General features: G+C 42.5%; 1 protein-coding gene across 4 annotated transcripts in view; it reads right to left on the reverse strand.

The window, feature by feature from the left end:
• FEZ2 (fasciculation and elongation protein zeta 2) overlaps nt 1–21,825 on the reverse strand; it is a 69,663-nt gene extending 47,838 nt beyond the window's left edge. Inside the window, exons 1-5 of one of the 4 annotated variants that reach the window (XM_017871281.1) lie at nt 21,520–21,813; nt 13,841–13,949; nt 6,299–6,415; nt 4,219–4,360; nt 1,197–1,465 (exon numbers count right to left, since the gene is read on the reverse strand). In XM_017871281.1, coding sequence (XP_017726770.1) covers nt 1,197–1,465; nt 4,219–4,360; nt 6,299–6,415; nt 13,841–13,949; nt 21,520–21,785 — 903 coding nt within the window. In that variant the 5' untranslated portion in view covers nt 21,786–21,813. Of the gene's footprint in view, nt 1–1,196; nt 1,466–4,218; nt 4,361–6,298; nt 6,416–13,840; nt 13,950–21,519 lie in introns of all 4 variants that reach the window. The other 3 variants (XM_017871284.1, XM_017871285.1, XM_017871283.1) reach the window with 3 other exon arrangements.
• Nucleotides 21,826–22,025: the final 200 nt, after the last annotated feature.

Genomic DNA, 22,025 nt, shown 5'->3' on the forward strand with positions numbered 1-22,025 from the left:
ATATTTTAAAGCAAATTTTCTAGGATTGTATATTCAAACAAATGTGGGTTGGTTTTGGTTTTTTTTCAGAGGACTCACTAGGAATGACTAAACACCTATTCAATCAATACTGCCATTTCTTAAAAATAATAGATATCTGAAAACTTTTTTCAAAGTCAATGTATAAGCGATGTCCTTTCAAAATAGATACAAATGAACATTACACTAAAAAAATGGATTTATTCATAGGCTAATAACAGTATAATAAATGAGCTACATGGTAAGAGTCTCTTTGTGTTAACTGCTCATTGGTGGCCCACATCCTAGAACTGTATTTCCAGGATTCCATCAGCATCTGGTTAATGAGATCTATTGCTCTGGTAAGTATTCTTTAGATAAATCAGACTATCAAAAACAGAATTCATATTATTGCAAACCATAATAGCTAGTTTGTGATTTGTAAGACCATGTTATTGATATCACAAATTAAAAGAGATGTTCCATTGAGAAAAGAGATCCCTTTACCCAACCATTCTAAAAATAAAACCAACATTTCTTCACACACAAACAAAATCAAGGTAGAAATATACAAGACTTCGACACAAAAAAACTTATCAAAGGGTCAGCGTTTCAAGTTCTAAACTTGTTTTCACCGGTCAGTAACAGTCTAGTCTGCCAAATAGTAGGCCAAATGGCTGATGTCACTTACCTTCTTGTATTCCAGACTCGCGGAAAAATCAGGAGAAACCTGTTTACAAACAATCTGTGCCTTGAGCAGAGTTCTGCTACCTCTAAATAAACCCCTTTTAATTTCTGATCACACGATTCATAAGAGTTCAGCAAAAATAAGAAAAAAAAACTACTAGCCAAATATACATAACCACTCTTCACATTCTGATGTAGTAAAACTGGTCACTTGCTAAAGCTTCTTTTCTTCAAGACATTCTCCTTTTTTGCCCCCTCTTCCTTCCACTTACTTCCCTGCTAAAGATTTCAGTCAGTATTATTCAGATAACCAGTATACTTTACTCAAGAAAACGGCTTTCTGAAGAAACTAAGCACAGTGGTATTCTGGAATAAAATCCCCCTGGGCTCTGATTAGAAGTGTAATACTCCTGCCCATGTACAACCTGTCGCACCTGCCACCAGCCCGGAAGGCCGGGACTACCACGGAACCTGTTTCCAGCGTTCGACATCTCCTGCAAAACATCACTTACTGTGCCAGGCATATGACTTCTCTCATTCTTCCCATTCTGAGAGCTGCCATTTTTTAGCTTCTTTTTCTTTTTTGCTGTTTCTTTGTGCTCTTTCTGTTTGTTTTGCACTTCAATAAGAACAGAAATAAAGCTGTTTTTCACTTCCTTTTCAAACTCCAGTTCATCTCGTAAAGCCAACTGCTGCACCAGCTCCTCAGAGTACTCCTTAATGGCAGTCTCAATTTCTTCTAGGATTTCATTTAACTCAGACACTGAGAGCCTTTTCACTCCTAGGACCAAAAACAAAAGACAGCAGATATTAAGACAAAAACGTTTCAAGGAAGCAAAGCAGAGCAGTCACTAGGAATAACTAAACAAACACCTATGTAATCAATGCCAACGAGCAAAAATTATATTCCAAGCAATTAAATTGACTGTGTGTGATCTCAGAATTCTAAAACTTCTGGAGGGCAGGTCTGAGTAGCACTAAGTGGGCAGGTGAGTCACTTCTCAGCTTGCTGGGAAGAAAGTCTAACGAAAGTTTTTACTTGTGCAAATAAATCACTCCATGAATAATACTTCAGTCAAGACTGTGAAGGCTTGTACATGGAAAACAACAAACACAAAAGCAGAGGGAAAGTACAGAATCCACCTGCTGACAAGAAACTGCAAGACGTTCAGCAGGGTTCTGGGATATCTCTCAACAGGAAAGGAGTTGATCTGAAAGAATTAAACTAAATACATACTTAATTACATACACCCCAATCTGTGAATTTTGTTGAAAATTGGTGATATGGTTTATATCTGTGTCCCCACTCAAATCTCATATTGAAATGTAATCCCCACTGTTGGAGGTGGGGCTTGCTGGGAGGTCACTGGATCATGAGGGCAATTTCTAACAGTTTTTTTTTTTTTGAGATGGAGTCTCGCTCTGTCGCCCAGCCTGGAGTGCAGTGGCCGGATCTCAGCTCACTGCAAGCTCCGCCTCCCGGGTTTACGCCATTCTCCTGCCTCAGCCTCCCGAGTAGCTGGGACTACAGGCGCCCACCACCTCGCCCAGCTAGTTTTTTGTATTTTTTAGTAGAGACGGGGTTTCACCGTGTTAGCCAGGATGTTAGCCAGGATGGTCTCGATCTCCTGACCTCGTGATCCGCCCGTCTCGGCCTCCCAAAGTGCTGGGATTACAGGCTTGAGCCACCGCGCCCGGCCAATTTCTAACAGTTTAGTACCATTCCCCTGGTGCTGTTCTCATAACAGAGTTCTCATGAGACCTGGTTGTTTAAAAGCGTGTGGCACCTCCACCAGGCCCCCTTCCTCCTGCTCCAGCCATGTGAAGATGCCTGCTCTGGCTTTGCCTCCTACCATGAGTAAAAGCTCCCTGAGGCCTCCCCAGAAGCAGATGCTGCCAGGCTTCCTGTATAGCCTGCGGAACCATTGGCCAATTAAACCTCTTTTCATATAAATTACCCAGTTTTAGGCATTTCTTTGTAGCAGTGCGAGAATGGACTACAACAACTGGGAAGACAAAGGGGAACAATATTCCCTGAAACCCCATTTCAGTCTTTTCTCAGCACTTCTCCCCATGTGAGAGATAGGACACTGTTAAAGTCCCAACCCACAGGGCCTCAGAATGTGGAGAGGGGGTCTTTGAAGAGGTAAATTAAGGTTAAATGAGGGCATTAGGATGGGCCCTAACCCAGTATGACCGGTATTCTTATAAAATAGGGTGACCAGAACACAGAAGAAAGACCATGTGAAGACATAGGGAGAAGGCAGCCATCTGCATGTCAAGGAGAGGCCTCTGAAAAAACCAAACCTGCCAACACCTTGATCTCAGACTTCTGGACTCCAGAACTGTAAGACTATAAATTCCTGTGGTTTAAGCCACCCATCCTGTGGTACTTTGTTCTGGCAGCCCTAGCAAACCAATACAGATTTCAGTATCTATATCAAGTATCAGGACTGTATTTGGGAGTCAGGACCTTAACACCATTTAGCCCGTATCTACAGAAGCATGGTCAAATCAGGCCATCTGAAAGACTTTGGTCTGTCTGACCATCTGTATGTTGCAGTCATACAACCAGCGTTCTTTAGGTAACTAAGCTTTGGACTGGGCATGCCATAAAGATAAAACTAGGTGACAACACAGGTTGAGCAGATACAGACTCTGTCACTGCCTACTCAAGGAGGAGACCAGTCATATGGCAATGATTAGATACACACCTTCCTTCCAACCGGTCTCAGGCTCTTCACAGGCTGGTTATAGTTATTCAGAAATTTTTCATGAAAATCAACTGTAGAGTTTCTAGAATTAATTATTCTCATATACGTCAAACAGATCCATGGTTCCCAAAATTCTTCACAGTAACACATAAGACTATTTGTATAGACAGGAATTGCATTTGACAAAGAATTACTGAATATCTATTCTACACTTCAAATATGATGGGGTTTGTTATAGACTCAATCGTGTCCTCTGCAGATTCATGTGTTGATGTCCTAACCCCTACTACCTCAGAATGTTACAGTATTTGGAGATATGGTCTTTAATGACATTAAAATAAGGTCATTAGGATAGACTCTAATTCAATATGATTGCTGTCCTTATAAGAGGAAATTTGGGGCCGGGCATGGTGGCTCACGCCTGTAATGGCAGCACTTTGGAAGGCTGAGGCAGGTGGATCATGAGGTCAGGAGTTCGAGACCAGCCTGGCCAACATGGCAAAACTCTGTCTCTACTAAAAATATAAAAATTAGCCGGGCGTGGTGGTGGGCACCTGTAATCCTAGCTACTTGAGAGGCTGACACAGGAGAATTGCTTGAACCCAGGAGGCAGAGGTTACAGTGAGCCAAGATCACGCCACTTCATTCCAGCTTGGGCCAAAAAGTGAAACTCCATCTCAACAACAACAACAGAAAAGCAAATCTGGACACAGACACAAACAGAAGGAGGATTAAATCAAAGCTTTCTGGAGATGATTATACTATATATTTGATATAGACAAAAAGCACAGAAATTATTAATTTAAGCAGGCTCCCTTACTCTCTTCATAACTGCTGGTACTAGACCTCTTAAGAGTTTGAATTTCCTGGGAAAGCATTGAAAGTCGATCTGACTGTGTAGGGGTTTCATCATCTTCTGGGTCCGGTGATTCCTGCATCATTTCTTCAATTTCTTCAATAACCTTCGAAAACATACATACCACTGTTAATCAAATAAACAAAAGGAAAATGATCTAGCTGGAACACGGTGCTTACCTAAGGCACCCAGAGCAGAAATGCACTGAATTATCCATTAACCAGTGATGTTCAGGTGTGGATGCTCTGAATAATCAAAATCTTGATTGTAGGAGTGAACATGGTTTATCAAGAAAAAATTACAATATACTAAACACAAACCTAAATAGAGTTGAATTTACTGTGTCCATCATGGTTCAGAAGGCCCTAACATGTCTTGCAAAGTCTAGGAAATCATGCTACAAACACATAATAATTTACTTCAGACACACCAGAACCAGTTCATAGAGTAATCGTTAGAAGAAAGCAAATAACAGAAAATTTATTGTAGACATATAAGTGCTCAATTTAAACGTATCTCATCAAACATTCTGACATAAAATTTAGAAAATACAATAGCACAAAAAACGTATATATAAACGGGAAATTACCTCCACGACAGCAAAATATTCTTTCGACAGCAGAAAAATAATTTTATATATTAATTCAATGAAAAATAAAGTGATTTTTTGAATTACTTAAAAGTAGAAGTCCAAAGAGAAAAATGCTGTGAAAAGCAGAAAAACTTCAGAAATACAATTTGCCTTGAAACAATGATCTACTGTCTAGTACAGTGCTGCTCAAATCTTACGACAGTATCTTGCCCTGTTCCAGATTCTAAAAGTTGAGAAGGATATAGAACTCAGCGAAAATGTAAAGGAAAGCCAGGAAAATTACTCAACAGTTAGAAAAAAGGACCTAAAGGTAAAAAAAAAAAAAAAAAAAAAAAAAAATTAAATACAATTAAATGAAAGAGTAAGACATCATGAGCATATTTACCATGCTTCATGAATTAAAAGTTTAACAGGTAACATTTCCACCAAGGAAAAATAAAGGCAAATCTGAAGGAGATGGAATTATGTTAATTAAATAAGAGTCTCCAAAACAGGCAATATAATATGGCACAATGAGCCATTCAAGGATCCTACAGAATCTGTTATTCTAACTCTTAAAAACAGGGAGAGTTTATGGTATTAGGCAGGTCAGTGAGGGGACAATGAATTCTCAAGGTCGTGTCTATCCCTAGATTACCCTCTACCTCAAAACAACCCTCCAACCTACTATTACCTTGCTTTTTTAAGCACCACATTCTTTCCATGCCTAGAACAATTCAACCACAAATATGACTAAGGAGGATCCAAATAACACAATTTTAATGTAAATTTTTAATGTACTCCTCCCAAGCTTGCCATAATGTATCTCCTTACCGACCTTGTCTTTCCAGCCTAAAAATAGAGTGTGGTAGAATTCACAGTCCAAGTAGCCATGGAACATTTTATTTCAGGAAGAAGTTCTGGCATCACATTTCAACAATACAACAGAGGTGGGAAGAGTATTCAGAAAATGAGAAAGCTGATTCGACTGGTTTTAAGTGAATACGGGGTTGACCTTATTAGCACATTCCACGGGAATAATGCTCACTTCTTTCTGGGGCACACAATATGTTACTTTAATACATGCGAATGCTTTTTACCGAGGGTTTCGAAGATACTAAATAATTTCTACACAGATACTTTACAGTTTGTCCGTGTTTGGGTAAATCTAAAGGAACAAGAAAATTCACAATATTTTTCCGGTTTGGGGTTAAGCAATAAGCTTTCCTTGGTACCTTGCTATACTCTTCAACAAGGCCTATGTTGGAAATCTTCCCAACTCACATAATCCCTTCTGCTTCAGGTCACAAATACTTATTTTTCTCTGTGGAAGAGTTAACTATTAAGCCTGTATAACCAGAAAAAAATAGGAAAGGTAAGTAAACCAACAGCCATCATTTACTGTCATAAGAAGAAGCCATTTTTCAGCTCTAGAGTCTCCTTTCCTTGCGTTGCTGAGTATCTCCTCTATACCTGGTCTGCCGTGAAGAGGGGCTCATCACTAACACAGGAGACGATGATTGAGTGCATATCCAGCTGTTCTCTCAGCTCTTCATCATCTGACGTATCAAAGAGCAAACTGTCACTTACCTAAAAACAAAAATACCCACCATTAAAAGCAGGACATCCTGATCAAAACAAAGTTAACAGCTCTGAGTAAAAGAGGCTGCAGAGAAAAGCAACTATTGAGAGTTTTCCCTCGAGAGGGAGAAATTATTACAATCACTCTATACTAGGCAATGAGTACATATTCATCTTGAACAGAAATGAGAAGAATGTAGAATAAATATGAAATCGCTAAGATGCTGCATAAGGCTGCTATAAAAGCTGACAGATATGCAGAAAAAATACAGTATTCGTTAGCAAGTCATAGGGAATTTACAGTGAATAGAAGGGAGAATATGGGTAGGTTTAGCAATAAACAGTAAGACTGGTAGACGTTAACATTCTAAAGAAAACATAAAAGTTAGTTACTTGCAAACTAACTTCTAATATTTGAGTAAAAGATGATCAACTCCCTGAAAGGCGGGATCTGTCCATGAGCGTCACACTTAGCCCTTCCAATTGCACATTTCTTCTTAACAAAAACTAATAACCCTAGGCTCCAAGAACATCTTTAAACCTAACTGAGCTGGTGATTCACCACTCACCTCCTCACCATCTTCCACCCTGCTCTGTGCTCCAGGAGGTATGGAGGACATCAAAGGATGCCCTTGCTGTCTGGCTTCCAGGTGGGTTCAACCCTACTGGCAGACACTGGGAGACCGGAGGGTGGGATGGTGAGGGCTGGGCATGTATTCTGCTGTCTTCCTCCCTGTCAGACTGTCATTTGTTGACTATGGCTCTTCACCAAAGCCATAGCTCTCATTAGCAGACTTCTCCCACACAGCCCATCTCCACATCTCCACAGTTTCTGGTAATCTCTCCCCCTCCTTACCTCTTCACGTCCAGGACAGCTAAAGTACCAGTTTCTGTTGCCAGCCTGGGGGACTGCACCACATCTAGTTAGTTTCCCTTAACTCTGCCCACACCAATATAAACAGCCCCCTTAATAATGACTTAGAGTTTAGTACCAGTACTGATTGTAAAAACTTGGCCTGAAAACACTCAGCAGATTAAAATGAACAAGTGAACATCTGTCTATCATCTAGCTATCTGTTACGACATGACCATTCAAGTGCTGAATGGAACTGAAATTAGAACTCTATTCCTCAGGAAGGATTAGCACACACTGAGTTCCCAAAGAATAAATGGGCAACAAGGATTACGTTAGAAGCCACCATGTCATTCTATTACACAGTGTATAACTAAAATGATAAACTTTTACCTGGCAAAATTATTTACCCATGCAAAGGATATATATCTAAAACTGAGGACACAATGGAGTGGATGTAGGTCCCTAGTGCTTCCCTAGTTCTTCATAACATGAGCATCTGGAGTCTGCAGGCGAACACAGCCTACAGAGTAAGAAACCTACAGGTGAGAAGGGCCAAGGGAAGAAGCACTGGCATGTCGACTTTCCAACATTAGACTGGGAGAAGAGCCCCATCAACACTGCAGGGTCCACCTACAACCCTACAGTGCAACTCCAGGCTCCTGCACAGTAACAATATCCCTTCTCATTTTATTTCTTATTGCACCATCAGCCTAGCGAAGGCCTGGCCATGGCCTTCAACACACAGCATCATGAACTCAGAACACTGTGTGGAAAAAAAGAAGAATCTAAAAGCTTCCAGGGAGGAAAAAAAAAAAAAAAAAAGCACATCACATTAAAAGGATCAGGAATCAAAATGTCATGTGACTTCTCAGTAGCAACAAGAGATGCTAGAAAATAATCAATGTAACTTCCGTATTAGGAGAAATTCCATCCTAGAATCCTATATCCAGCTAAAACAAGTAGGCAGGGGCTTAGGATAAAGACATTTTCAGACATACAAGTTCTGAAAAAACTTACCTCTCATGTGCCCTTTCTCAAAAAGCTACCAGAAGGAAAATGAAAAAGAAAAAAGACATGTGGTCTAATAACAAGTGACAAAGAGAATTCTCATAATGATAGTAAAGTGAAAATCCCAGAATGACGACTGTAAAGCTAAACTAGAGAGTAACACTCAGAATTGTTACTGCAGAGAGCATGGAGAAGAGGGAGAGGTGAGTGGGGAGGGAGAGCAGAAGGACTAGATAGATTACCTGGTGCAGTCCATTTACTAAAATGAGTTCTATGGCTCTACTGAGGCTGAATTGGTCAGCTAATTATAAACTAAATAAACCACAAAAAGGCAGTTAGTATCCTAAGAAAAAACCAAAGTAGAAAAAGAAAATTTAAATATATCAAAATGGGTCAACTGCACATTAAAAAAGTAAATATAAATGATGAAGATGAATTCAACCCCAGATGTTGATGTAATTATATTGGGAAGATGGGGAAAGGGAAGTTTTTGGGAGGGTATGGTGTCAGGGGTTGGCAAAGGACAGTAAGAGAGCTAAACCTTCACTCTCTGGGTAGAAAATAAAGAAATAAAGTCTAAAATTGAGAAAAGAATACCAAGTAAAACGGCATGAGCATGTTATCTGCTAGAAGAAATAGCTGATATTTCCAGTGGTCACCTCTGGTGAGGAGAAATCAAGGATGAGGTAAGTGGAGCAGAGAATGCCTTTTCATTTAAGTCCTATAGTTCTAATTTACTCTTTAAACTATGACAGCTGTTCCTTTAACAATTTAATGCTTAAAAGAAGGAGAAAGATCGAGAGAGTAGGCTCTTGATGAGAGGGGATTATGATTTCAATACTGTAGAAGATGAAAACGTGGTACACTGTTATCACAAAGGCGTGTCGATACCATGGAGTAGACCTACCGATTAGCTTCATCGATCCTTACACTTCAAACCCTTTACACCCCCTTCCCAATCACTCTTCCTATGTTTCAGCTTGAGGACCATGATTTTGTTTTCTTTTTCCCCTTCTGGCTTATAAATACTAAAAGTTTTAATTTTAAAATTAATCCGAGGTGGGCACAGTGGCTCATGTCTGTAATCCCAGCACTTTGGGAGGCTGAGGCGGGTGGATTGCTTGAGCTCAGGAGTTTGAGAACAGCCTGGGCAACATGGTGAAATCCCGTCTCTACAAAAAATTAGCTGGGCATGATGGCACATGCCTGTACTCCCAGTTATTCAGGAGGCTGAGGTGGGAGGATCACTTAAGCCCAGGAGGTGGAGGTTGCAGTGAGCCAAGATGGCACACTGTGCTCCAGCCTGGACAACAGAGCCAGACCATGTCTCAAAAGAAAAAAAAAATTACTCCTAAGGAAGCCCAGGTTGCCATGGCTCACACCTGTAATCCCAACACTTTGGGATGCCACGGTGGGAGGATCTCTTGAAGTCAGGAAATCAAGACCACCCTGAGCAACACAGTAAGACCTTGTACAGAAATATACAGAAATATTTTTTCTTAAAATTAGCCAGGCATGGCAGTGCTCCTGTGTAGTCCTAGCTACTCAGGAAGATGGAGGGGAAAGATCACTTAAGCCCAGGAGTTGGAGGCTACCCTGAGCTATGATGGCGCCACTGTACTCCAGCCTGGGCGACAGAGGGAGACACCCTCTCAATCCAATCAATCAATCAAATTGCTTCTATGGAAGATGTTATTATCTTTTTCTTATTTCTACTCTTAAAGGTATAAAGATGCATACAAAAGTCCCTGTCCTGAAAGAAATGTACATGGAAGGAGAAATACAGCACAGAAGATGTTCTTAAGCTGAAATGAATGAGAAGCATTCTATCATATAAGCATATTCAAGAATGGCACCAGATTTAGAATAGGTTTATGGCCAAAACACATGAGTAACAACAGTAAACTATTATAATAAATTTCCATGACAACAGAAATGATCCCAGATCATCTTTCCAGAGAGAGAGCCAAGTCCATTCCCCACAGAGACGGCATATGCTAAGAGCTGGAATACCTTTCAGGCTTTGCAAACTAGCCCTGGCTGTCCTGGGTATCATTATTCACTCTCCCATTCGGCATAAATGTTCCTTCTCTTTGCCAAGCATTCCCATCACTCCTTCCAATGCCAGGGTTAGATACAGACCTGGTGGTACTGTTTCCCTGTATAAAACTGAAGATACATCAACCGGAAAAAATGTGCCCACGTAAGAATGTGAAAGATACCAGTTGCCTTACTCTAAAAAAGACCTATCAAATTTAGAAGTGTGCCATGTTAATCTTCAAAGAAAATTTTAAACTGCAATCTAGCAAACTAGTTTTCCCCTGAAGTGTTTTGTCTCACTTGAATGCAGTGGGAAAAAATTCCTCTTGGAAAAATTCTATAGACTTGTTTTTATTAGTAAAATAATCTAAGAATGGCTTTCAAGGTAATTTTCTTAGTTATCATTGCGACGAATAGGAGCAGCCACGGGGTGGGCAATGGTAGAATACAGTAAGCTGTGCCAGGTTAAAAAAAAAAAATGTTTAATTATATGCTGTGTAATAGCATGACGTGGTGGCTTCTTACACAGTCCTTGTTGCCCATTTGTTTTTCAGAAACTCAGTGTGTACTAATCCTCCCTGAGAAACAGAGTTCTAATTTCAATTCTATTCATCACTGGAATAGTCATGTCACAACAGAGAGATGATAGGTGAATGATCACGTGTTCACTTTCATCTGCTGAGTTTTTCCAGGTAAGGCTGTTTTTGATTTTTTGTGGGGGGGACAGAGTCTCGCTCTGTCACCCAGGCTAGAGTGCAGTGGCGCGATCTCAGCACACTGCAACTTCTGCCTCACAGGTTCAGGCAATTCTCCTGCCTCAGCCTCCCAAGTATCTGGGATTACAGGCATGTGCCACCACACCCAGTTAGTTTTGTATTTTTAATAGAGACAGGGTTTCACCGTGTTGGTAAGGCTGGTCTCAAACTCCTGACCTCAGGTGATCCACCCACCTCGGCCTCCCAAAGTGCTAGGATTACAGGCATGAGCCAACACACCCGGCCAGTAAGGCTTTTTAATGTCAGTACTTGCATTAAACTCTACGTCATTACTAATCACTACCGTGGCTATATCATTACCCTGGCATTGAAAATAACATTCAAAAGGCAGCAAAAGGGAGCGACTTCCCAAGATGCAATCTAAGAACAATACAAGATATACAGCAGTCCCTCAGTATCCATGGGAAATTGGTTCCAGGATACCCCAATACCAAAATCTGCAGATGCTCAAGTCCCTTATATAAAATGGGGTAGTATTTGCATATAACCTGTGCACATCCTCCTGTAAATTTTAAATTATATGTAAATTACTTACAATACCTAATACAAGGTAAATGGTTTACAGTTATTATATTGTATTGGTTTTTTATTTTTATTATTTTTTATTGTTGTCATTTTACTGTGGGTTTTTTTTCAAGTTTTTGAATCCACAGTTGGCTAAAGCAGCAGATGCGACACCAGAGGATACAGTGCACCCACTGTACATTTAGTCAATGAAATTGGATTAATGTGTCTCATTCATGCTGCTAATGGACCTGTCTTTGAAACTATGAATGAAAACTCTTCTATGCTATTTTTAATATGTCAAAAAAGTAGTACCCATGGACTGGTTTCGGTGCATTCTGCATTATTTTAAATAATATAGAAAATATTTTTTTACAACCTTTCTATCATGATCTCTGGCCCTACAGTTTCACCAACAAGGCTACTCACTTATTTACTCAATAAACAGGTATCTTCATATTTACTATGTGCCAGGAACAGTATAGTTACTATAATGACAAATATAAATACCTGCCGGGAAGTCACAATCTAGTGACACACCCAGACACATATGATTAACAAGAGAAGGCAGTGGTCATTTTAGAGACAGGGACAAAGTGCTCTGGGGACTAGCACTCATGAGACAACAAGACTAAACCCCGTGGCACAGATAACAAGTCCTTTCCAAGTTCACAGCCCCACAAGTGCCATCAGTTCCCACAGAGCGGAGTGTGTTTTCCTTCCGTGCAGGGATTTAGGCCATGGCTAAATGACCATCTGTCAGAGATGCTGGAGGTGGGGATTCCCCCCAAGTGAGAGGCTGGATTAAGTGTCCTTTAAAGCCCCTTCCAACTCTAAAATTGTATAATTCCATGAGATCAGCGAAGGCTAAAACAGTAATAGGAAGCTTCAGAGAGGAAGGGAAACTTGAACTAAGCCCAAAATCATAGCCAGGACCTAAGTAAACATAAGACAGAGCAAAAGATCCCTCATTTTGTTCCTTTTCATTAAATGTATGCCAGGTCAGTCTGCAAAACTTAATGGGATTAATGATTGGCACAGTCAGGAAGATTTCCATCGCTACTGAATACTGGGAAATATAGCCAGAATTCTACATTTTACTAGAAAATAATAACAGTAGGCTTTTCTGATTACATATATAAGAAAATCCTTTTAACAAAACATTAACAATACTATTTAAAATACTGACAGGCCTACTGCACTACACTCCCAATAATCACATAATTACACTTAACGAAATACAGAGCACGCAAGATCTGGCATGAGTTTACATTATTATTTGATAAGGAACTTACACAGCCTGAAATTTAGATAACTTGACTATGTTTCTCAACAGCTTTAAACAAAGTTAACACTGTGATTTTGCATTTCAAGTAATTCTCTGCCCTTTTCTGCCCCCCACCTGTCCTATCACTTGTGCTCACACTTCTTAGTCAAGGCATCTTCACTTTATAATACCAGGACATACACAGGAGCCCTCAAGAAAGATAAGTTAGCCAAGACCATATTTAAAAAGCCAAGAACTAAATTGTCTTTTAAAGGTTCTCTAGTATTCACAGGAATACATAGTCTCCTGACAACATATCATGTCTAGCAGGTCACTACACTCATTCAAAAGTTAACTCCATGTTGAGATTCCAATACCCTCAGTATATTAAACCAAAGGCTAGCATTTTTACTGAGTGTTTCAGTGCATCAAAATTTTACTGAGTGTTGCAGTGCATCATCACTGCCAGGCGCAGTGGCTCACGCCTGTAATCCCAGAACTTTGGGAGGCCAAGGTGAATTACCTGAGGTCAGGAGTTCAAGACCAGCCTGGCCAACATGGCGAAACCTTATCTCTACTGAAAATGCAAAAATTAGCCAGGCGTGGTGGTGCATGCCTGTAATCTCAGCTACTCAGGAGTTTGAGGTGAGAGAACTGCTTGAACCCGGGAGGCAGAGGTTGCAGTGAGCCCCTGCACTCCAGCCTGGGCAACAGAGCGAGACTCCGTCTCAAAAAAAAAAAAAAAAATTGCAATAGAAATTTAGCTACACATACAAAAGTGAGTGTGCTGGAGAAGAACTGGAGGAATGTGCCAGCGAGGTAATGGCCCTAGAGCCAAGACAGCAAGACAGAGCCACCCCAACTGCCATAAGTTCGGAAATGAGAGGCAGGTCAATGAATCTGAGTTAAGCAGAAATGCTGCTGTTTTAGTTGTATTACTAGCATGAGTTATTCAAACTCTGTTGGTTCAATTCCTAACTTACCCCTTTTTCTGAGAGGTTCAGAGTAAGCAAGTGCAAGGTCCTAGTATGCGATGACTTCCAGTCTACAGGCATCACATTCCCATAATTATCCGTCAGGGCATTCCAAATCCTTAAAAAGAAGAAAGCTACAATCAATGAAAATTAACATTCTGTACGTCTTTCTTAAACAAACATTCAGTGAAAGATGACCACCAAATGTCAAAGGAGAAAACAGAAAGCACATTGTTTCTCAGAAAACATCAACAAAGTAGAGTCTCCTAAACAAAAACTAGGTGAAAAATCACAAAACGAGGCTGACAAGAAGTCCTAAGGGAAGGTGAAGGCGTACAGAAAACTCCCAATAGGCAACAGGCAACACTTCCATTGTATTAGGTGCTAGGCACTGTTCTAAGCAATTTACATGTATTAACTCATGTAATCTTCAAAAACAACATTAGAAGGGGGAACCATTATTATCCTCATTTTACAGATGAAAAAACTGAAACACAGAGAGGGTAAGAAATGTTTCCAGGGTCACATGAGTAATAAACACAACTGTGCATTACACTTCTTTTTCTTCTGTAACTTCAAACACACAGACCATTTCAAAAGTGAAAATCTCTCTCAAACAAAAGGTTTGTTATCTTTTCTGGAGAAAGAATTCACTCTCAATGTGAGAACAGGATTTAATATCTAATTTGTAATAAAGAAGCTAAGCACTAAGGCAGATACGATGAAAAGGAGGAGAGGGAGTTCACAATAAAATGCACACAGGCTCTATCCAATGCAGTTACCTGACCTTATTACCCAACAGCATTACAGGGAGGCAAGAGGGTAAAATGGAAAGGGCATTTGACTGAGACTAGGGAAACAAACGCTTGTCTCTATCCTTCTTCAAACGAGTTATTGGCCAAGCCCCTTAACCTCCGGGAGGAAAAAGGCACTTCACACATGGCAGCAGCAAGAGAAAATGAGGAAGATGCAAAAGCAGAAATCCCTGATAAACCCATCAGATCTCATGACTCCCTAGGTATCCTCTGCCCTTCTATAAATGAGAGACCTGGACAAGAAGCAGATACTCCTTCCAGCTCCATTACTCTAAGCATTAATTCAAAAGAGCTGTATTGAAGAGAGTCCCAAACCACACCAGATAAGAACACCAAACTCAAATTTCATGACCAAAATTCAGGTTTCGATACTAAAGTAATAATCAGCACAATAAAACATGATGTTTTAAGAAAAATTAAAGTTCAGAGATGCAATTGACTTGAAATCTAATTGGGATAAGTAAAGTTAAACACTAAACAGATGAGCTACTTACTAGCTAAAGGTATACACAAAGATGTCATGTAGAAAAAACACCCTAAAATGTATATTAGGTATCTAATTGTGAATAAGCAATAGGCTTTCTTTCCAAGTGTGTAAGACACTAAGATACAAAAACAATCCTGGTTGGGACATAAACATAAGAATGAAATTTTTTTTAAGTTCCAGGATACAGTGCAGGACGCCATGGTGATTTGCTGCACCTATCAACCCATCACCTAGATATTAAGCCCAAGAATGAAAATGTTAAAATACAGACATAACATAGTAACAAATAGGGATAGGCTGCTAAAAAGAAGCAGCAATAGGACTGCAAATGCTAAAAGCATAACATCCCAAATGATGTTTGGCTTTAAAATGCACATTAGGGACAGGCCTGGTGGCTCATGTCTGTAATCCCAGCACTTTGGGAAGCCAAAGTGGGAGGACTGCTTGAAGCCAGGAGTTCAAGACCAGCCTGGGCAGCAAAAGGGAGACCCATAGCTCTATAAAAAAAAAAAAAAATTGAATTGGCCAGGCCCGTGGCATGTGCCCGCAGTCCCAGCTACTTTGGGAGGGTAAGGCAGGAGGACTGCTTAAGCCCAGGAGTTCAAGTGGAGCTATGATGGCACCACTGTACTCCAGCCTGGGTGACAGAGCAAGACTCTGTCTCTAAAAATATATAAATAAAATAAAAAATAAAATTAGCCTCAATAAAAATGTGAACCCAAAAAGCTCTAGAGAACTAACTCATTTACCCAGCAAAGCTCCCATATGCATGGTCCATTCCTATTCTCCTCTCTGTTGGAATCATATCTCCTCTAATCCCCATGAAGTAGAATTAGAGGCAATGTCTGCAGACTGCTAAACTTGCTGGGTTTCTGGCTCATAACCTCCTGGGTAAGAAATTTTCAAACACTGAATAACTGACTGTATAGTCCAGTTTCATGCAGCTGATAAAGACATACCCCAGACTGGGAAGAAAAAGAGGTTTAATTGGACTCACTATTCCACATGGCTGGGGAGGCCTCAGAATCATGGCGGGAGGAAAAAGGCACTTCACACATGGCAGCAGCAAGAGAAAATGAGGAAGATGCAAAAGCAGAAATCCCTGATAAACCCATCAGATCTCATGAGACGTACTCACTATCACGAGAAAAGCTCAGGAAAGACCAGCCCCCGTGATTCAATTACCTCCACTGGGTCCCTCCCACAACACGTGGGAATTCTGGAAGATACAATTCAAGTTGAGATCTGGATGGGGACACAGCCAAACCATATCATTCTGCCCCTGGCCCCTCCAAATCTCATGTCCTCACATTTCAAAACAAATTATGCCTTCCCAACAGTCCCCCAAAGTCTTAACTCATTTCAGCATTAACCCAAAAGTCTACAGTCCAAAGTCTCATCTGAGACAAGGCAAGTCCCTTCCACCTACAAGCCTGTAATATCAAAAGCAAGCTAGTTACTTCCCAGATACAATGCAGGTACAGGTATTGGGTAAATACGGCTGTTCCAAATGGGAGAAATTGGCCAAAACAAAGGGGTTACAGGGCCCATGCAAGTCTGAAATCCAGTGTGGCAGTCAAAACTTAAAGCTCCAAAATGATCTCCTTTGACTCCAGGACACGCTGACGCAAAAGATAGGTTCCCATGGTCTTAGGCAACTCTGCCCCTGTGGCTTTGCAGGGTATAGCCTCCCTCCCCACTGCTTTCACAAGCTGGTGTTGAATGTCTGCGGCTTTTCCAGCCACATGGTGCAAGCTGTAGGTGGATCTACCTACCATTCTGGGGTCTAGAGGACAGTGGACCTCTCCTCACAGCTCCACTAGGCAGTACCCCAAAAGGGACTCTGTGTGGGGGCTCCAATCCCATATTTCCCTTCCACACTGCCCTAGCAGAGGTTCTCCATGAAGGCCTCACCCCTGCAACAAACTTTTGCCTGGGCATCCAGTCATTTCCATACATCTTCTGAAATCTAGGAGGAAGTTCCCAAACCTCAATTCTTGACCTCTGTGCACCCAAGGGCTCAATACCACATGGAAGCTGCCAAGGCTTGGGGCGTGTACCCTCTGAAGCCACAGCCTGAGCTGTACATTGGCCCCTTTCCGCCACGGCTGGAGCAGCTGGGACACAGGGCACCAAGTCCCTAGCCTGCACAGAGCAGACGGACCCTAGGCCCAGTCCACGAAACCACTTTTTCCTTTTTGGGCCTCCAGGCCTGTGATGGGAGGAGCTGCCATAAAGGTCTCTGACAAGGCCTGGAGACATTTGCCCCCATGATCACGTGGATTAACATCAGGCTCCTTGCTACTTACGCAAATTTCTGCAGCTGGCTTGAATTTCTCCCCAGAAAATGGAGGAGTTTTTTTCTATTGCATAGTCAGGCTGCAAATTTTCCCAACTTTTATGCTCTGCTTCCCTTATAAAACTGAGTATCTTTAATAGCACCCAAGTCACCTCTTGAATGCTTTACTGCTTAAAAATTTTTTCTGCCAGATACCCTAACTCATCTCCCTCAAGTTCAAAGTTCCACAAATCTCTTGGGCAGGGGCAAAATGCCACCAGTTCTCTTTGCTAAAACATAACAAGGGTCACCTTTGCTCCAGTTCCCAACAACTTCCTCATCTCCATCTGAGACCACCTCAGCCTGGATTTTATTGTCCATATTGCTGTCAGCATTTTGGGAAAGCCATTCAACAAGTCTCCAGGAAGTTCCAAACTTTCCCACATTTTCCTGTCTTCTGAGCCCTTCAAACTACTCCAATCTCTACCTGTTACCCAGTTCCAAAGTCGTTTCCAGATTTTCAGGTATCTTTTCAGCAACGCCCCACTCTCCTGGTACCAATTTACTGTATTAGTCCATTTTCATGCAGCTGATAAAGACATACCCAAGACTGGGAAGAAAAAAAGGTTTAATTGGACTTACAGTTCCACATGGCTGGGGAGGCCTAAGAATCATGGCAGGGGGCAAAATGCACTTCTTGCATGGCGGCAGCAAGGGAAAATGAGGAAGGAGCAAAAGCTGAAACCCCTAATAAGCCCATCAGATCTTGTAAGAGGTATTCACTATCACGAGAATACCACAGGAAAGACCAGCCCCCATGATTCAATTACCTCCCCCTGGAACCCTCCCACACCACGTGGGAATTCTGGGAGATACAATTCAAGTTGAGATTTGGGTGGGGACACAGCCAAACCATATCACTGACTATAGACCTAATCCTGGTCAGGAACTTGAGTAGGATACACTAGCAGGTGAAGACAATCCAGAATTTGAGGCATTTGCTTTGTCTGCTTATTCGCTCCTTCTTAAACGAGGCTATAAGAAAAAGGCAAATGGGAAGGAATACTTCACTTAGAAGCACCTGTCGGTGACTTTGATCTTCCAAGAAAATGAAAGCCAATTAACAGTCTCCACCAAGGTCAAAACAATGGTAGTTGGAAGGACACAGAGGCAACTCTAGTGAAAGATTTCTAGAATTCTGCAGTCAAGACATATGAACTGCCTTCATCTTTATCACAAAGCATTACAACCAGTTGTAAACAATGGTCAGGACAGCTCTTTTGCAAGGAGGTCAAAGTCCTACCAACATTGAATCCTGCAGAATACTCTTATAAGTAAAACCTCAGTAGATAATACAATCCATATTTAACCAAAACAAAAGCTGAGGCTCAGAGAAGTTAAATAAAGTGCCAGGGGTCGGGGAGGGTTTTGGGGTGATTCAAGCACATTACATTTATGGTGCACTTTATTTCTATTATTATTATATTATCATATATAATGAAATAATTATACAACTCACCATAATGTAGAATCAGTGGGAGCCCTGAGCTTGTTTTCCTGCAACTAGATGGTCCTATCTGGGGGTGAGGGGAGACAGTGACAGATCATCAGGCATTAGATTCTCATAAGGTATCTGCAAACTAGATCCCACACCTGCGCAGTTCTAAATCCTATTAGATCCTACCTAATGCTGCGGCTGATCTGACAGGAGGTGGCTCAGGTGGTAATGCAAGCAATGGGGAGGAGCTGGAAATACAGATGAAGCTTTGCTCACTCACTCAACCACTCACCTCCTGTTGTGTGGCTCAGTTCCAGTACCGGTCTGTGGACCAGGGGTTGGGGGCCCCCTGACCTAAAGCACAGCAATATCTGAGTAAAACAATTATCAATTCTACCTAGTGAAAAGGGAGCTGGAACAGACTATCAAGCAATGGTGAGTATGTTTCTGTAATATAAAAGAAACAATGCCAGTGATGACCAGCTCCCAACTCCTGAAAAAGAGATTTCTTATGCATTCCCAAGTCAAGAGACACGAATTACCACCAACATACCATCTACTAAATACCATGAACAAGAGCAACAACATATTTTTAAGCAAAGGCTAAAATAACCTACTTTCCTGACAGTCTAAGTGAAATAAAGACTCGTAATGATCTACATGCAATCCTCTAATTGACTTAAGTCAGCTACTCTTGATAAACCCAAATACATAATAAACCTACACTAATTTTTAAATCCAGAATGTGTCCCGGGTTTAGTGATTCAAAGTATCTAAATCTACATACACATAAAATTATCTTCTCTTTGGAAACAGGCTTCCAAAAATGTCATCTTTTGCTACTGACTGCATGCACGTGTGTATAAAATCCAGTTATAAATTTTTCCCTTCTCCACACCTGGGCAGAACACAGTACAGAGGAACCAATAAAAGGAGATAGTCTCCAAACACTGGTGGGCCTGCGCCACTGCTCAGCCATGTATACAGGCCCCACTCCCAAAGCTGTCTTTTCAAGCTTCCTACCTTATTCCTGATAAATCTGTTTGTTTCAAAGAAAGGAGACAATCAGGCTGGAAACTCCTTTCCATGCCTGTAACTCCTGCCCTGTCTCTCAGAACTTCTTCCCTAACCTCTAAGAGTCTCTCCATCCCATTAATGCTCTGAAAATCCATTCCTTTTCATGTCCTCATTTTTGAGACAAAGTCTCACTCTGTCACCCAGGCTAGAGTGCAGTTGTGCGATGACGGCTCACTGCAACCTTCGCCTCCCGAACTCAAGTAATCCCTCCACCTCAGCCTCCTGAGCAGCTGGGTCCGTGGGACCACAGGCATGCGCCATTAATTCTTTAAATTTTCCATTAATTTAAAATGTAACTCCATTCTTTAAATTTTCTTGTAAAGACCAGGTTTCACTATATTGCCCAGTCTGGTCTCGAAATGTTGGAAGCAAGCCATCCTCTCACCACAGCCTCCCAAAGTGCTGGGATCACAGGTGTGAGTCACCGCACCCAATCTTATTCCACTCATTTTACCTTCAGCCTCTCCGGAGGTTCCTCTCCCCCTATATACACAACATGCTCAAGTTCCCTTACTCTCACCATTCCTATTTACCTACTTTTGGGGGTAAGACCATGGTACCTAATTACAACTCTTAACCAAATTATAATTGCGGCTCAGGGAGGTTTAAAAAGTGCCCTCAGGAACTCTGCGCCTCCCCTCCCCCAGCTTTCACAAATCCCCATGAACCTCCATCATTGCACTTAGGTGATTCTGTAATTATTAATATTACTTGTGTATGCCTTGGTCTCCCCAACAGACCATGCGATCGTTACCATCAGTAAGCAGGGCCCTTCGTTTTCGTCTCTGTGGCGGCTCGCACTCTACCAGGGCTCTCGGATGGGTCCCACAGATTCCTGTGCCCTAAATGCTGCCTCGCTCGTTGGTAATTATGCACAGGCAATATACTCCACCTTGAAAGTAAGACTTTTTTCCACCTGCCAGGCACACTCCCACTCATCAGTCAGATCTCGTTTGCACATTTCTCTATAGTCTTTCCTGACTCTCCCCCAGACATACGCTTTTAAGTCTCCCACATTTGGTGCATATAACCATTGCAGCACTAATTACATCCATACAAATATTTGTTTACACATCTATCTCCCATCCTTTGTCGTGTCCTAACTTGGGAGGGACAATGTCCAGTCGTTTTGGTGTTCCCTGTGCGAAGCAGCGTCTGGCACTCAGCAGGTGCTTAATAAATGCGACTTGAGTGAATGAATGGCGACACACGTGCCCCGGGAGATGCCGTCTCAAACTATGGGCTCTGCACTGGCGATTCCCCTCTAAAGCAAACGAGGGTTTGGTTTGCAGGAAGGAGGGCGGGAGGCACCGAGGCGGAGGTTTTCAGGGCGCTTGGCGGGCGGGGGGCAGGGGATTTAAATCGCTGGGCGAGCAGAGGCCGAGGGCCCGAGGAAAGAGGCGAGAGGGCGGGGACTCCCGCATCCATGGAGGCGGAAGGAGAGCGTTAGGAGGAGCTGCGGCCGGCGGGCCGGCTGGTCGGGCGAGGGGCAGGGGAGGCTCCCGCCCGCTCCCGGCCGGGGCCCGCACTCACTCGTCCCCCTGCAGGAGGCTGCGCTCCGTGATGGGCCGCACGGCCGCCCTCGGGGGCTCGGCGCCCGGATCCGAGGGGCGGAAGCACAGGCTCAGCTTCTCCTCCAAGCTGCAGGCGCAGGGCCGGAACGTCGCGCCCGCGCGCCCCGGCCCCGCCCCGCCCCGGCTCGGCCTCGCGTTGTTACAGTTCTCCTGGTTCAGGAGGCTCCGGGCGGCCTCCTGGAACTGCATAGAAATGCCTGGCCAAGTCGCCCGTCCCGCCGCCATCGCCCGCCGGAAGCAGTCCGCGCCCGCCCCGACCGGCCAGCCCGGCCGCCCCTGCCCTGAAACCCCGCCCCGCCCGCCACCCGGAGGACAGATCCCAGGCTGCCCCATCCCTGGGTCTCCGCGTTGCCAGAGTCTTCGTGTAGTTGAACGCGGTGCTCCTAGAAACCCAAGACCTTAACTGCCTTGAGTCACTTCCTATATTCTCTATCATTTAGGAATAACTTCCCTCTTAGCTTCCCT

Source organism: Rhinopithecus bieti, unplaced genomic scaffold, assembly GCF_001698545.2.
Source record: "Rhinopithecus bieti isolate Rb0 unplaced genomic scaffold, ASM169854v2 scaffold_6547, whole genome shotgun sequence".
Taxonomy (NCBI): Eukaryota; Metazoa; Chordata; class Mammalia; order Primates; family Cercopithecidae; genus Rhinopithecus; species Rhinopithecus bieti.